The 14,757-nt window shown below is 46.4% G+C and overlaps 1 protein-coding gene across 2 annotated transcripts in view; it reads left to right on the top strand.

Moving 5' to 3' along the window:
* The window catches only part of PDE6A (phosphodiesterase 6A), a 123,816-nt gene that overhangs the window by 108,443 nt on the left and 616 nt on the right, over positions 1-14,757 (top strand). For both annotated transcript variants that reach the window (XM_015096136.4, XM_004008966.6), the window contains exons 18-22: positions 9,981-10,044; positions 10,307-10,381; positions 11,048-11,131; positions 13,425-13,572; positions 13,967-14,757. The exon at positions 13,967-14,757 is cut by the window's right edge and continues 616 nt beyond it. In XM_015096136.4, the coding sequence (XP_014951622.2) occupies positions 9,981-10,044; positions 10,307-10,381; positions 11,048-11,131; positions 13,425-13,572; positions 13,967-14,040 (445 nt within the window). In that variant the 3' untranslated portion in view covers positions 14,041-14,757. The remainder of the gene's footprint in view (positions 1-9,980; positions 10,045-10,306; positions 10,382-11,047; positions 11,132-13,424; positions 13,573-13,966) is intronic.

Genomic DNA, 14,757 nt, shown 5'->3' with positions numbered 1-14,757 from the left:
TTCATGGCTGTAATCACCATTGACACTGATTTTGCAGCCCCCCAAAATAAACTCTGTCACTGTTTCCACTGTTTCCCCATCTATTTGCCATGAAGTGATGGGACCAGATGCCATGTTCTTAGTTTTCTGGATGTTGAGCTTTAAGCCAACTTTTTCACTCTGCTCTTTCACTTTCATCAAGAGACTCTTAAGTTCTTCACTTTCTGCCATAAGGGTGGTGTCATCTGCATATCTGAGATTATTCATATTTCTCCTGGCAATCTTGATTCCAGCTTGTGCTTCATCCAGCTCAGCATTTCTTATGATGTACTCTTTAAATAAGCAGGGTGAAAATATACAGCCTTGATGTACTCCTTTCCCGATCTGGAACCAGTCTGTTGTTCCATGTCCAGTTCTATTGTTTCCTGACCTGCATACAGATTTCTCAGGAGGCAGGTCAGGTGGTCTGGTATTCCCTTCTCTTGAAGAATTTTCCACAATTTGTGATGATCCACACAAAGGCTTTGGCATAGTCAATAAAGCAGAAATAGATGTTTTTCTGGAACTCTCTTGCTTTTTCAATGATCCAGCGGACGTTGGTAATTTGATATCTGGTTCCTCTGCCTTTTCTAAAACAAGCTTGAACGTCTGGAAGTTCATGGTTCACATACTGTTGCAATTGTGCTGTAGTTTGAGCATTGTTTGGCATTGCCTTTCCTTGGGATTGGAATGAAAACTGACCTTTTCCAGTCCTGTGGCCACTGCTGAGTTTTCCAAATTTGCTGGCATATTGAGTGCAGCACTTTCACAGCATCATCTTTCAGGATTTGAAATAACTCAACTGGAATTCTATCACCTCCACTAGCTTTGTTTGTAGTGATGCTTCCTAAGGCCCACTTGACTTCACATTCTAGGATGTCTGGCTCTAGGTGAGTGATCATACCATCGTGATTATCTGGGTCATGAAGATCTTTTTTGTACAGTTCTTCTGTGCATTCTTGCCACCTCTTCTTAATATCATCTGCTTCTGTTATACCATTTATGTCTTTTATCAAGCCCATCTTTGCATGAAATGTTCCCTTGGTATCTCTAATTTTCTTGAGATCTCTAGTCTTTCCCATTCTATTGTTTTCCTCTATTTCTTTGCACTGATCACTGAGGAAGGCTTTCTTATCTCTTCTTGTTATTCTTTGGAACTCTGCATTCAAATGGGTATATCTTTCCTTTACTCTTTTGCTCTTCACTTTTCTTCTTTTACAGCTATTTGTAAGGCCTCCTCAGACAGCCATTTTGCCTATTTGCATTTCTTTTTCTCGGGGATGGTCTTTATCCCTGTCTCCTGTACAATGTCACAAACCTCCATCCATAGTTCATCAGGCACTTTATCAGATCCCTTGAATCTATTTCTCACTTTCACTGTATAATCATTAGGGATTTGATTTAGGTCATATCTGAATGGTCTAGTGGTTTTCCCTACATTCTTCAATTTAAGTCTGAATTTGGCATTAAGGAGTTCATGATCTGAGCCACAGTCAGCTCCCAGTCTTGTTTTTGCTGACTGTATAGGGTTCCTCAATCTTTGGCTGCAAAGAATATAATCAATCTGATTTCTGTATTGACCATCTGATGATGTCCATGTGTGTGTTTTTGGAAGAGGGTGTTTGCTATGACCAGTGTGTTCTCTTAGCAAAACTCTCAGCCTTTGCCCTGCTTCATTCTGTACTCCAAGGCCAAATTTGCCTGTTACTCCAAGTGTTTCTTGACTTCCTACTTTTGCATTCCAATCCCCTATAATGAAAAGGACATCTTTTTGAGGCGTTAGTTCTAGAAGGTCTTGTAGGTCTTCATAGAACCATTCAACTTCAGCTTCTTCAGCATTACTGGTCAGGGCATAGACTTGGATTACCGTGATATTGAATGGTTTGCCTTGGAAATGAACAGAGATCATTCTGCCGTTTTTGAGATGGCATCCAAGTACTGCATTTCGCACTCTTTTGTTGACTATGATGGCTACTCCATTTCTTCTAAGGGATTCTTGCCCACAGTAGTAGATATAATGGTCATTCAAGTTAAATTCACCCGTTCCAGTCCATTATAGTTCGCTCATTCCTAAAATGTCATTGTTCACTCTTGCCATCTCCTGTTTCAGTTCAGTTTAGTTCACTTCTGTTGCTCAGTCATGTCCGACTCTTTGCGACCCCATGAATCGCAGCACACCAGGCCTCCCTGTCCATCACCAACTCCCAGAGTTCACTCAGACTCATGTCCGTTGAGTCCGTGATGCCATCCAGCCATCTCCTCCTCGGTTGTCCCCTTCTCCTCCTGCCCCCAATCCCTCCCAGCATCTGAGTCTTTTCCAATGAGTCAATTCTTCGCATGAGGTGGCCAAAGTACTGGAGCTTCAGCTTTAGCATCATTCCTTCCAAAGAAATCCCAGGGTTGATCTCCTTCAGAATGGACTGGTTGGATCTTGCAGTCCAAGGGACTCTCAAGAGTCTTCTCCAACACCACAGTTCAAAAGCATCAATTCTTCGGCCTCAGCCTTCTTCACAGTCCAACTCTCACATCCATACATGACCACAGGAAAAACCATAGCCTTGACTAGACGGACCTTAGTCAGCAATGTCTCTGCTTTTGAATATACTATCTAGGTTGGTCATAACTTTTCTTCCAAGGAATAAGTGTCTTTTAATTTCATGGCTGCAGTCACCATCTGCAGTGATTTTGGAGCCCCCCAAAATAAAGTCTGACACTGTTTCTACTGTTTCCCCATCTATTTCCCATGAAGTGATGGGACCAGATACCATGATCTTTGTTCTCTGAATGTTGAGCTTTAAGCCAACTTTTTCACTCTCCTCTTTCACTTTCATCAAGAGGCTCTTTAGTTCCTCTTCACTTTCTGCCATAAGGGTGGTGTCATCTGCATGTCTGAGGTTATTGATATTTCTCCCGGCAATCTTGATTCCAGCTTGTGTTTCTTCCAACCCAGTGTTTCTCATGATGTACTCTGCATATAAGTTAAATAAGCCGGGTGACAATATACAGCCTTGACGCACTCCTTTTTCTATTTGGAACCAGACCAGTTCCAATTTGCCTTGATTCATGGACCTAACATTCCATGTTCCTATGCGATATTGCTCTTTATAGCATCGGATCTTGCTTCCATCAACAGTCACGTCTACAACTGGGTGTTGTTTTTGCTTTGGCCCTGTCTCTTCTTTCTTTCTAGAGTTATTTCTCCAATGATCTTCAGTAGCATATTGGGCACCTAACGACCTGAGGAGTTCATCTTTCAGTGTCCTATCTTTTTGCCTTTTCATACTGTTCATGGGGTTCTCAAGGCAAGAATACTAAAGTGGTTTGCCATTCCTGTGTCCAGTGGACCACATTTTGTCAGAACTCTCCACCATGACCTGTCCGTCTTGGGTGGCCCTATACGGCATGGCTCATAGTTTGACTGAGTTAGACAAGGCTGTGGTCCATGTGATCAGATTGGTTAGTTTTCTGTGATTGTGGTTTTCATGCTGTCTGCCCTCTGATAGAGAAGGATAAGAGGCTTATGGAAGTTTCCTGATGGGAGAGACTGACAGGGGGAAACTGGGTCTTGTTCTGATGGGCGTGGCCATGCTCAGTAAATCTTTAGTCCAATTTTCTGTTGATGGGTGGAGTTGTGTTCCCTCCCTGCTATTTACCTGGGTCCAAACTATGGTGGAATCGGGCTTCGCTGGTGGCTCAGATGGTAAAGTGTCTGCATGCAGTGCGGGAGACCCAGGTTCGATCCCTGGGTTGGTAATATCCTCTGGAGAAGGAAATGACAACCCACTCCAGTACTCTTGCCTGGAAAATTCCATGGGCTGAGGAGCCTGGTGGGCTACAGTCCATGGGGTTGCAAAGAGTCGGACACGCCTGAACGACTTCACCTTCAAACTATGGTGGAGGGAATAAAGATAATAGCGAATAATATTTCCTGATAAATGGAAATTATAAAGGAGAAGGCAGTGGCGACCCACTCCAGTACTCTTGCCTGGAGAATCCCATGGATGAAGGAGCATGGTAGGCTGCAGTTCATGGGGTCGCTAAGAGTTGGACATGACTGAGCAACTTGACTTTCACTTTTCACTTTCATGCATTGGAGAAGGAAGTGGCAACCCACTCTAGTGTTCTTGCCTGGAGAATCCTAGGGACAGAGGAGCCTGTTGGGTGCTGTCTATGGGGTCACACAGAGTCGGACACGACTGACGTGAGTTAGCAGCAGCAGCAGCAGATGATCTCTGACCCAACTGCTATACTTGAAGATATAAATTGCATTTATTTTAATAAAGTTTATAATTTTGTCCTTGAGCTATTAAAAAAAACTACTATAAAAAAGAAAAAGAAATTATAAGAATTCCAATTTTAGTACCCATAGATTGATATCCTTTAATAGAGGGCCACATTATGACATTTGTGGATGGGTCATAGGTACTTTACCTTAATGGCATCTTTCTCCATTTAAATAAATAAAAATCATATTTTATGACTGTTAATATAAATGCAAATATAATCCAGGCTTAACTCATTATTCATATATTCAGTATTACTATGTTGTTGTTGTTTTTTTTTTTAAAGAAACTAAAATTTAAATATTTTCACAAGTGCCTAAAAGTAACCTGAACCTACTTAGGCACTGACTTAGAAATAAGTGACCCTGTCATTTTCTTTCTTTTTTTTTAACTCTGCAGCTCATCCTCCCCTTCCCCATCCATCCAACCATCTAGAAATGAATGTTAAGAATTTAGAATCTGCCCACACTCTGTCTGTGGAGTGTTTTTCTCCCAGGGCCACTCTTGCCTTTTGAGACAGACCACATTCTGTTGATGGAATGTGTACCTCTCTAAATAAATCCACTTCTTACCTATCACCTTGTCTCTCACCAAATTCTTTCTCCATGAGACATAAAGAAGTTGAACTTCAGTAAGTCCTGTCACTGGGAACTAAGACCCCCACCCAGGTAAGGGATAGAATGATAATGTGGACCCTCTTGACTTCAATCAAGTGAAACTTGGACTCAATCTTTGCTCCAATTCTGTGCTGAATTCTCTACTCAAGCCCCCTCAGAAATACACATGTACCCATAGTTTAAAATGTCCCCAATTTTGCTAGTTCAGGGAGACACGGCTTTGGGAAAAGAGGCCCTGGTGTTCCCCTTATTTGCTGCAAGTAATAAGTCCTTCCTTCTCCACCCTTTTCCCCATAAAAGAATTTAAAAACAGTTTTTGCATTTGAATCCAAAGGCAACCACTGTGCTAAACATGTTCTTCTAATATACATCCTGCAAATAATGGAATAGTGGCCAAGGCTTTGTATATAGCTGTTGTCAAGCAGCAATTAAGAGCCACTTAAAACCCAGTGAGCTCATCACCTTGGCTCCAGTGTCACCTGGTACCTGGCATAAGGTGCTCACTGTGTTCAAGAGAGTGGAACTTTGGGAAGGACCAGAGGAAAAGTATGAAAACCACGAAGACACCAAAAACACCGCAAACTGCACAATTCATGAACCCCAGTGGTGTGGGGCCAGTCGATTAAGAGCTATTTTAATGGTAAATGCCTCCAGGGCTGCTCTCAGTCCTAAGTCCTCAGCAATCTCTCCAGGGCCTGGCATACAGTGAGCACTCAGCAAAGGGGTGCTGGGTGAGTTAACAACCTCCAACTCCCCTCAAGCCCCAGGCCACGAAGCCCAGGCCTCAGCAGCACCTTTCTGGTGGCCAAGCCCCAACTGATCTTATCTGTGGCTGCTTTCCCATTGCGATGATGAAACTGAGTAATGCAATCGAGTGCACATGCTCTGCAAAACCTAAAATATTTGCTATCTGGCCCTTTACAGAAAAGGTTGGTGCCTCCTGGTCTCATGTTTTACAGATGGAAAAAATGAGGCTCAGAGAGACAAAGTGACTTACCTAGTGTCGCAAGGGCACTCGTGGAACATCAACCAGGTCACCCTATCCCCCTCCCATACACCCACAGCTTTCCTTGGCTCCCTTCAAACTTCCCCCGCAGGCTATCCACTTCAGACCAAGGGTAATTCCAGGAAGGGTCTGAATGCCTCGCAAGGGTCCCTGGGATGCTTCCAGGGTCACGCTTCGAGCTAAGGGTCAAGGAGAAGCACTGCTGGGCATCTCAGCTGAGCAGAAGTAATGTTTGCTTTGGGCCTGGTGCGCAGGAGCCCATCCTGGTGATTAATATGATGCAGGTGATAGTGATGAGGATAAGGACCATGGTAGCACTTATAAAATCATCTTATGTATTGGTCACAGTAACCCCTAGGACAGATAGATTGCATTGAGCCCATGAAATTGCTGACTTTCAACTGTTTTACTTTTTTTTTTAACTTTTTAATATATAGCTGACAAACAATGTTGTGATAATTTCAGGTGAACTACAAAGGGACTCAGCCATACATATCCATGTATCCACTCTCCCTCAAACTCCCATCCAGGCTGCCACATAACATTGAGCAGGGTTCCATGTGGTATATATTAACAGTAGGTCCTTGTTGGTTATCCATTTTAAATTCAGCAGGATGTACATATCCACCCCAAACTCCTTAATTATCCTGTTCCCCATCCTTCCCCCGGGCAACCATAAGTTCGCTAAGTCTACTAGTCTCTGTTTTGTAAGTTCATTTGTATCATTCTTTAGATTACGCATTTAAAATGCCATACGATATTCCTCCTTCTCTGACTTACTCCCCTCAGTATGACAATCTCTAGATCATCCATGTTGCTGCAATCGACTGTTTGTGACCCACAAAATCAGAATTTTGTACGACCCAACCTACTGTGATTATCTTGTTTCACCAAAGATCAGAGAGAGCCTCAAAGACATAAGTCACTTGTCCTGGATAGGACAACTAAGGACAAGAGTGAGGATCTAATTGCTCGGTCTGACTCCAAAGCCTTGCACTCAGTTTCATACTGTTCAACTTCATCCGCCCCCACAATTGATGACTCTCACCCACCTTGAGGATAAGGTTCAAATTTCTCCACAAGTCTTCAAGACTTACTCTAGCTCTCTTCTGCATAATAACCGCGGTGTCCTCTTTCATCCTGACACTGCCATCTACCTCACTCTGCATGTCTAATCTATCCCCAAGTCATGCTGAGTTTACTTTTAAATGCCTTGTCTGTCTGGATGCTTCATTTTATTGCCACATCCATCTCTTGTCTGGACCCTTCAATGGCTTCCTAACTGGGCTCCTGGGACCTCATTACTGAAGCCATTGTGTTGTTCTCTGCAAAATGCAAATATGACCCCTCCCCCACTCTTCAGTGACTCTTCCTGTTGCTCTTAGTATGAAAATGTCCTGGGCTCTGGGTCTACCCTGTTCATCTCAGGTCCCCTCTCAACCCCTCTTCCATCTGCTCCCTGAGCCCCTCCTTGCTTCCAGGCTTTCTTCCACCAAGGCCTTTGCACGAGGTGTTCTCTCTCTGCCTAGAATGTGTTTCCCCTCTGCTCCTTATGTGACTCCCCACAGGCCTCTCTGGGTCCCTAATGCCTAACATAGCATCTTGGTCAAAGAACACCTAAGGCCACAGTGCTGAAGTGAATATAATGCCTTGTCTTTAGGGCATGAAGCTTGGGACTGACTTTTCTGGTGTCCAAGTGTCCCCCACCCCCAGCCCCCATCCCATGCACATATCAAATCTCTATCTATAAAACATTTAGGTGTTTCCCTAACTCCTGGGAGTAATTGTCACATGCTTTCTTCACCCAGGGAAAGTAAACATCCAGAGCTCTCCTGTGTCCACTCACAATGTGGACACTGACAGGTAACAAGGAACCAGTGACTCCTGGATGTGCAACCAAACATTCATTTGCTTAATGTGTTTGACAGAAAGCATAGCAAGTTGACAACACTTAACAGCAAGCAACAGGCATGTGTTCTGATGCTATTACAAGGAATAATGTTTTCCTATGGGACTTCTCTGTGGCTCATATGGAAAGAATCTGCCTGTAATGCAGGAGACCCAGGTTCGATCACTGGGTCAGGAAGATCCCCTGGAGAAGAGAACGGCAACCCACTCCAGTATTCTTGCCTGGAGAATCCCATGGACAGAGGAGCCTGGTGGGCTACAGTCCCTGGGGTCGCAAAGAGTTGGATACGACTGCATGACTAACACTACTACTGAATGCGTTCCTAAGAAGATGTATGCATTCCTGAAAGCTTATTTACTTAAAGAATTTTTTGAGTTTTTGAGGTTAAAGATAGTTAAACTTGTTAACATTTCATAACTCTTAAGGCCTCCCAGACCAGCTTATGTAACCTATGCCAGATATATCTGGTTAATTGTAAAATCATCCAAGTCCTAGTTAGGTTCAGAGCCCCAAGCTTCTCCAACTATCCCCCACAGTCTCTGCCCATCCTCTCACCAAGCGGGGTTGACTCTACCACATGGGGTTGATCCCATGCTCTCCCAGCCAGGGAGTTCAGGCCCTCTGCTGTCTTCCTGAGCTGCTGCAGCATCTCCCCTTCCTTCCTCCCTGCCTCCCTCCCTCTCGCTGCTCTATCCCACAGGTGCTGCCAAGCAGCTCTGATGAGTCATGATCCAACCCTGAAACATCAATGGGCTCCCTGCTTATTGGATACACCTGCACTCCCCAGCATGGGATTGACACCCACAGCACATGACCCTGGATTCCCATCCCAGACTTCATACCACTGTGCCCCATCTCTGAAATACCTTATCAAATTCCCTCCTCTTGCTCCAATTCTTTTCACATGGTCCTTCCCTTTCTGTCTTATGTCATACCTAACTATGTAACAATACCTGTCTTACCTTCCTATTACTGTGAAAGTCTTTTAAGAGTTTATCTTTTAATCCTTTCTTTCCTCAGTCCGTTCCTCTACTTCTTAACATAAGGCTTCCTCTCAATGACCAGGGTTGTCCTTCTCCTTTCATCATGCATTACCTGATGGGGCAAAAAGTAGTTCTCAGGAGAGGAGCAAAAAAAAAAAAAATCTTAGATAATACAGTGATCTGTGGCCCTCCAGAGGTACAGTATGTCTGTGTTATTAAAATTTCATGGTGAAGTGGTTATAGGAAAGATGTATAAAAAGGTTCTTTGACAATAGATCAGGGAGGATGAAGAGAAAAAGGTTGAGAAATACTGTTCCATTCTAGTCAGAAGGAACTCTGAGGATGTGATGAGATTTAAATGAAATTGATATTTATAAAATGCCTATCATGTGAATTGAATCGCCAGTCTATGTCTGATGCAGGATGCAGCATGCTTGGGGCTGGTGCATGGGGATGACCCAGAAAGATGTTATGGGGAGGGATGTGGGAGGGGGGTTAAAAAAAAAAAATAAAATAAAATAAAATAAAATGCCTAGAACAGTGTGGGGCACCTAATGTATGGAAACCCAACATGTGTTCCTGATAATTGCCAGTTTACTGTGCACATGGGCTTCCCCGGTGCCTCAGACAGTAAAGAATCTGCCTGCAATGCAGGAGACCCCAGTTTGATCCCTGGATTGGGAAGACATCCTGGAGAAGGGAATGTCAACCCACTCCAGTATTCTTGCCTGGAAAATTCCATGGACAGAGGAGCCTGGCAGGCTACAGAACATGGGGTCACAAACAGACACGACTGGCTAACACACACACATTGTGCACATAATATATCTAGGCACCATGCAAAGATTTTTACACACATTATCCCATTGAATCTTGCACTCACTCCATGAAGAAAGTAGCAGTGTTATTACAGACAAGAAAACCGCAGCACAGAGAACTTAGCTTAATTGCTTAATGCCAAACTCCTAATAACTGACAAAGGCAGGATTTAAATCTGTTTGACTTCAAAACCTGACCTTCAGATGCAGTTGAGCATTGACACCTCTGTTCACAATGGGATGAGGCTACCTACCAGTAGGGGCAGAAAAAGAAGAGATAGATGGACTCAACCAGATATACAGCACTGACTGCCTCCGGACTGATGGATGGTATCCTTGTGTGCAGGGCCATGATGATGACCGCCTGTGATCTCTCAGCCATCACCAAGCCTTGGGAGGTGCAGAGCAAGGTACGCACTCCTCCTGTCCTGAGAGGAGGAGAATCCCAGTCCTGGTGACAGCAGCTAACGCAGCTTGGATTCTCTAGCTGCTGAGGCAGCCCACTGCTCCATTATCCTCTGGCAAGACGTGGGAATCCCTTGTGATGACATAGCGTGGGTGTTAGGGCAGGAGTGGGGTGTTTTTTGCTGAGCTGGAAGCCCAAGTGGGATGGGAGCAGGGGTAGGACCGGGGCTGGGACCTGACTCTGTGGAGGGCGTCTGCCTGTTGCAGGTGGCTCTGCTGGTTGCTGCTGAATTCTGGGAACAAGGTGACCTGGAGCGCACGGTGCTGCAACAGAATCCCATTGTGAGTAGAGAAGGGACCTCAGCCTGATACTGGGCGTGTGATCTTGTTCTGGTGGAGAGCAGTGACCTGGCCATGATGGAGAGATGTGCCCCTTCATCCTTGACACACAGATGTGTGACCTTACCACAGAGATGACCTTCCCCTAATGCAGTGGTTCTCGAAGTGTGTTCCCTGGAGACCACCATCAACCTTGTTACCCGGGTACACATTAGAGATGCAAGTCCACAGACCACTCCACCTCCTCCCCCGCCATGCACACCCTGGACCTACCTGGACAGAAACTCTGGGGGTGGGCCCAGCAACATACTCCCTCACAAAGTTTGGAGACCCTGCTCTAAGGTGTATCCTTGGCTCAGTCAGCTCAGTCGAGATTGACAAGTGGCCAAAACTTAGATTTCCCTTTCAGTTCCGACAGTCTAGGAGTCTACCTCCCATGGCTCTGTGCTAACAGCACAGACCATGCAAGGGGAAGACCTGTCCAGCTGTGAATCTATCGATGTTGAAAGTAAACTTGGCTGGAATGGTCCGCTGGCTCCCCACCAGACTCAGGGAGACCAGTGAGAGGGTTTTTGTTTTGGAAGAATGCTTCACTTTATAGGTAGGATGGGTTCCCTGCTGCATCAGCCCAACAGGGGCCCAGTGCAATTAACTCTCTCTCCCCAACAGCCCATGATGGACAGAAACAAGGCAGATGAACTCCCTAAGCTTCAGGTTGGCTTCATCGACTTTGTTTGCACCTTTGTCTACAAGGTAGGTCCTTCGCTTTCTCAGGCCCAACAAAATGTCTCTGATGAGCCTGGGATTCCCAAATGATATCAGGAATAAAAAACCCTGGCAAGTGACCTGTGAGTGCTACTTTACAAAATGCATCTCATCTCCAGTGGCATTTGGTTGTCAGGACAGCCCCATAAGAGCTTCTGTGACTTTTCACCCAGGCCAGAGCCTGGAGCTTCATACATCCTAAGTGAAGTTTGCTCAGTCGTGTCCAACCCTTTGCGACCCCATGGACTGTATAGTCCATGAATTCTCCAGGCCAGAATATGCGAGTGGGTAGCCTTTCCCTTCTCCAGGGGATCTTACCAACCCAGGGATCTAACCTAGGTCTCCCACATTGCAGGCGGATTCTTTACCAGATTAGCCACAAGGGAAACCCAAGAATGCTGGAGTGGGTAGTCTATCCCTTCTCCCGGGGATCTTCCTGACCCAGGAATCGAACCGGGGTCTCCTGCATTGCAGGTGGATTCTTTACCAACTGAGCTATCAAGGAAGCCCCGAGTTGTTCAGCAAATAGTTGTGGGTCAAATGATGTATCATCTTTTCAGGCAGAGACATGGGGAGCATAGCAGATACATGTCCAGTTAACTTCCCCAGCTGGCGGGAATATGACAGGTCACAGTTACTCAACCGTCGAAAGATACTCTGAATTTTCTCTTTGAGCTTTGGCTCAACGTTAAAGTCTCCCTCTTGAGAACCTCGCCATGCCCCTATCCATATTATCTGTGCCACCATCCACCTCCCATTGGTTATTTTTATTTTGGCTATGTTACACGAGGAGACAGATGTCAGAGAGGAGAAATGACAGGGCCAGGACACAGCATCAGAGGGGGAGCCTGACCCTGTATTTGAGGGCTCTTTCTGCTGCGTGGGCACTTTCCTGATAAACTCATTGTTAAGGAATCCACCTGAAATGCAGGAGACTCCGGTTCGGTTTCTGGGTTAGGAAGATCCACTGGAGAAGAGATAGGCTACCCACTCCAGTGTTCTTGGGCTTCCCTTGTGGCTCAGCAGGTAAAGAATCTGCCTGCAATGCTGGAGACCTGGGTCTGATCTCTGGGTTGGGAAGATCCCCTGGAGAAGGGAAAGGCCACCCACTCGAGTATTCTGGCCTGGAGAATTCCATGGACTACATAGTCCATGTGGTCACACAGAGTCAGACACGACTAAGCAACTTTTACTTTCACTTGAGCTGCAGCCCTTCTGCCCGCAGGGGGCGCACGAGTGCATCTCTGATACAACGCAGACTAACGGGGATCCTCCAAGCAACAGGGCAGGGTAGCTGATGCTCTCTGTGATCATCAGTAATATACAAAACAATGGGGCCTGGGCTAAGAGCTTTACGTGCATTATCACAGCAACTCCATGAGGTACCGTCCCAATTTCATGGGGACCTGCCCAAGGTCACAAGGCTGGTGGCAGAATTGATCTGAGCACAGCTAGCTCTGGCTGAACTCTGAAGTGAACCCTGGATGTGCCTTTCTCACCTTATGCAAATCTCTGCCAATCTGCATCTCCATGTCTTCACCCAAAACTCTAGGAGTGAGGAGTCTCATTGTCCCACCTGGCAGGAGTTTTCTGAGGACCAAAGGAGACACAGAGCATCATAAACTGTCTCATGCTGTGCTTAAAGGCATTATTTTTATTCTAGGGCTAAGAAACCGTTAGAATCCTTGTCGCATCTTTGTGTCCCAGACCTTGTATTGGGCCAGGGTCACCCCAGTGAACGAGCAGAGATGTGCCTGCCTCCCCAGCGCACAGCTCCGGAGGCAGACTAGCAGAGGGGGTCACTGCAGTGAAATGTGAGGTGGGAATGTAAGGTTTGGGGAGCTGCTAATAGAGGATTCGACTTACCTTGGGGATCAGAAGAGGCTCCCCTGGGGAAGTGATGTCTGAGTAGAGCCCTCAAGGGAAAAGAGGGGGAAGTTAGAGAGTTCCAGCAAAGCGACGAGCTGGTGTGAGGCCCAGACAGAGATCTGGAATGTCCGGAGGGTTCCAGCTGGTGATGAGGAAGACCACTGGGTCTGGGAGCCTTGTGGAGTTTGTGATCCATCCTGAAAGCCAGGTGGTGCCACAGGAGGGTATTACGCAAGCGAGGTATGGGACCTTGTGACAGAGGGCCCTGCAGTGTCGTCTCCAACACCACTGGGTGATGGAAGCTGCCGCCCCCCTGGGGAAGCTCACTCCAGTGAGGACGTGACACACTGTGCTCTGCCTGGAGCCGGATCCCAGGGCTCTATGCCTGTGCCAGAGGCTCTGTCTCTTGCAGGAATTCTCCCGTTTCCACGAGGAGATCACTCCCATGCTGGATGGGATCACCAACAACCGCAAGGAGTGGAAAGCGCTTGCCGATGAGTACGAGGCCAAGATGAAGGAGCTGGAGGGGGAGAAGCAGAAACAGCAGGCAGCCAACCAAGGTTTGCGGAAGCGGGAGGATGGGGGGCCCAACCCCACACACACTGGGCACTCACGACCACAGAGCCTTACACACGTAGGCCCATTCAGGCCCCTCCACAACCCAATTGCCCCCATTCTACATAAGAGAGCACAGAGGCTCGCAGAGGTGAAGTGTCGTGGTCAAATCACACCTCAGCAGTGGCACAGCTTGGTTCCCAAGACTGAAGCTCCCAGCAAAGGAGCCTCCCCTCTACTCCTCCCCAACCGCCCCTGACCAGAGTAGGACAAACTCCAATAGTGGTGGATGTAGGACCTCCAAAGCCCTTGAGTTTGCAACTCTTGGTCCAAACAAGGTCATAGGGAAAGCCCGCGGCAGCCTCCTCTCACCTGGTGTGTTGTCTTTCCTGATTGCAGCAGCCGCAGGAAGTCAGCCCGGCGGAAAGCAACCTGGGGGTGGGCCTGCATCCAAGTCTTGCTGTGTCCAATAGCAGAGCGAGGACCCAGGGCCCAGGCCGGCCCCACCCTTCATGAACGAGAGGACCCAGGCCTGTGGGAAACCACACTTCACCTGCTAGAGAAGTCAGAGTTGTGGGGCTTGAAAACTGAAAGAGAATTTAGTTTACATCTTTCCTAGTGGCTTTCAAGCCTCTTTTTCAGCTGTGAGAACTTTTTATTGAGTGACAACTGACATTTTAGCTTTCACAGACCCAAACATTAGTGCGGGACTCACCTACTTACCTAGAATCTTTTGTGTTCTTATACTTTCATTTTATAGTACACAAATATGCAGCCATTCACAGAAGTAGAGAATTACACAATGAATTGACTCCTACCCGTCAAGCAGACTCTAACGTCAGGATTTTTGCCGCATTCGCTTCATCTGTCCTTTTAGAGTTTTCTTCTTTTTTTTCCTTAGCTGAAATATTTAAAAGCAAATTCCAGGCATATCATTGACTCCTGCATTACGCATCTTTAAAGATGAATGGGTGTTTTCAAACATAATCACATCATGACCACACGCCACACATGAACCCCTAATATCCAGTTGTGACAGATACTGTGATGAGCTGCCCAGACCCTTTACACAGTCTTTACTGAAGACTGTGGTCTCAGCAGTGATGAGCGCTGTCAACAAGCAGCCCTCAGACTCAGTCCCTTCGGGATTACCTCATCCCCAGGGAGACAGTTTGCCTGAGGGTGGTGGC

Source organism: Ovis aries, chromosome 5 (genome assembly GCF_016772045.2).
Source record: "Ovis aries strain OAR_USU_Benz2616 breed Rambouillet chromosome 5, ARS-UI_Ramb_v3.0, whole genome shotgun sequence".
In the NCBI taxonomy this organism is placed as follows: Eukaryota; Metazoa; Chordata; class Mammalia; order Artiodactyla; family Bovidae; genus Ovis; species Ovis aries.
Note: the sequence above shows the minus strand (reverse complement) of the source record. Positions and strands in the feature narration are given on the sequence as shown.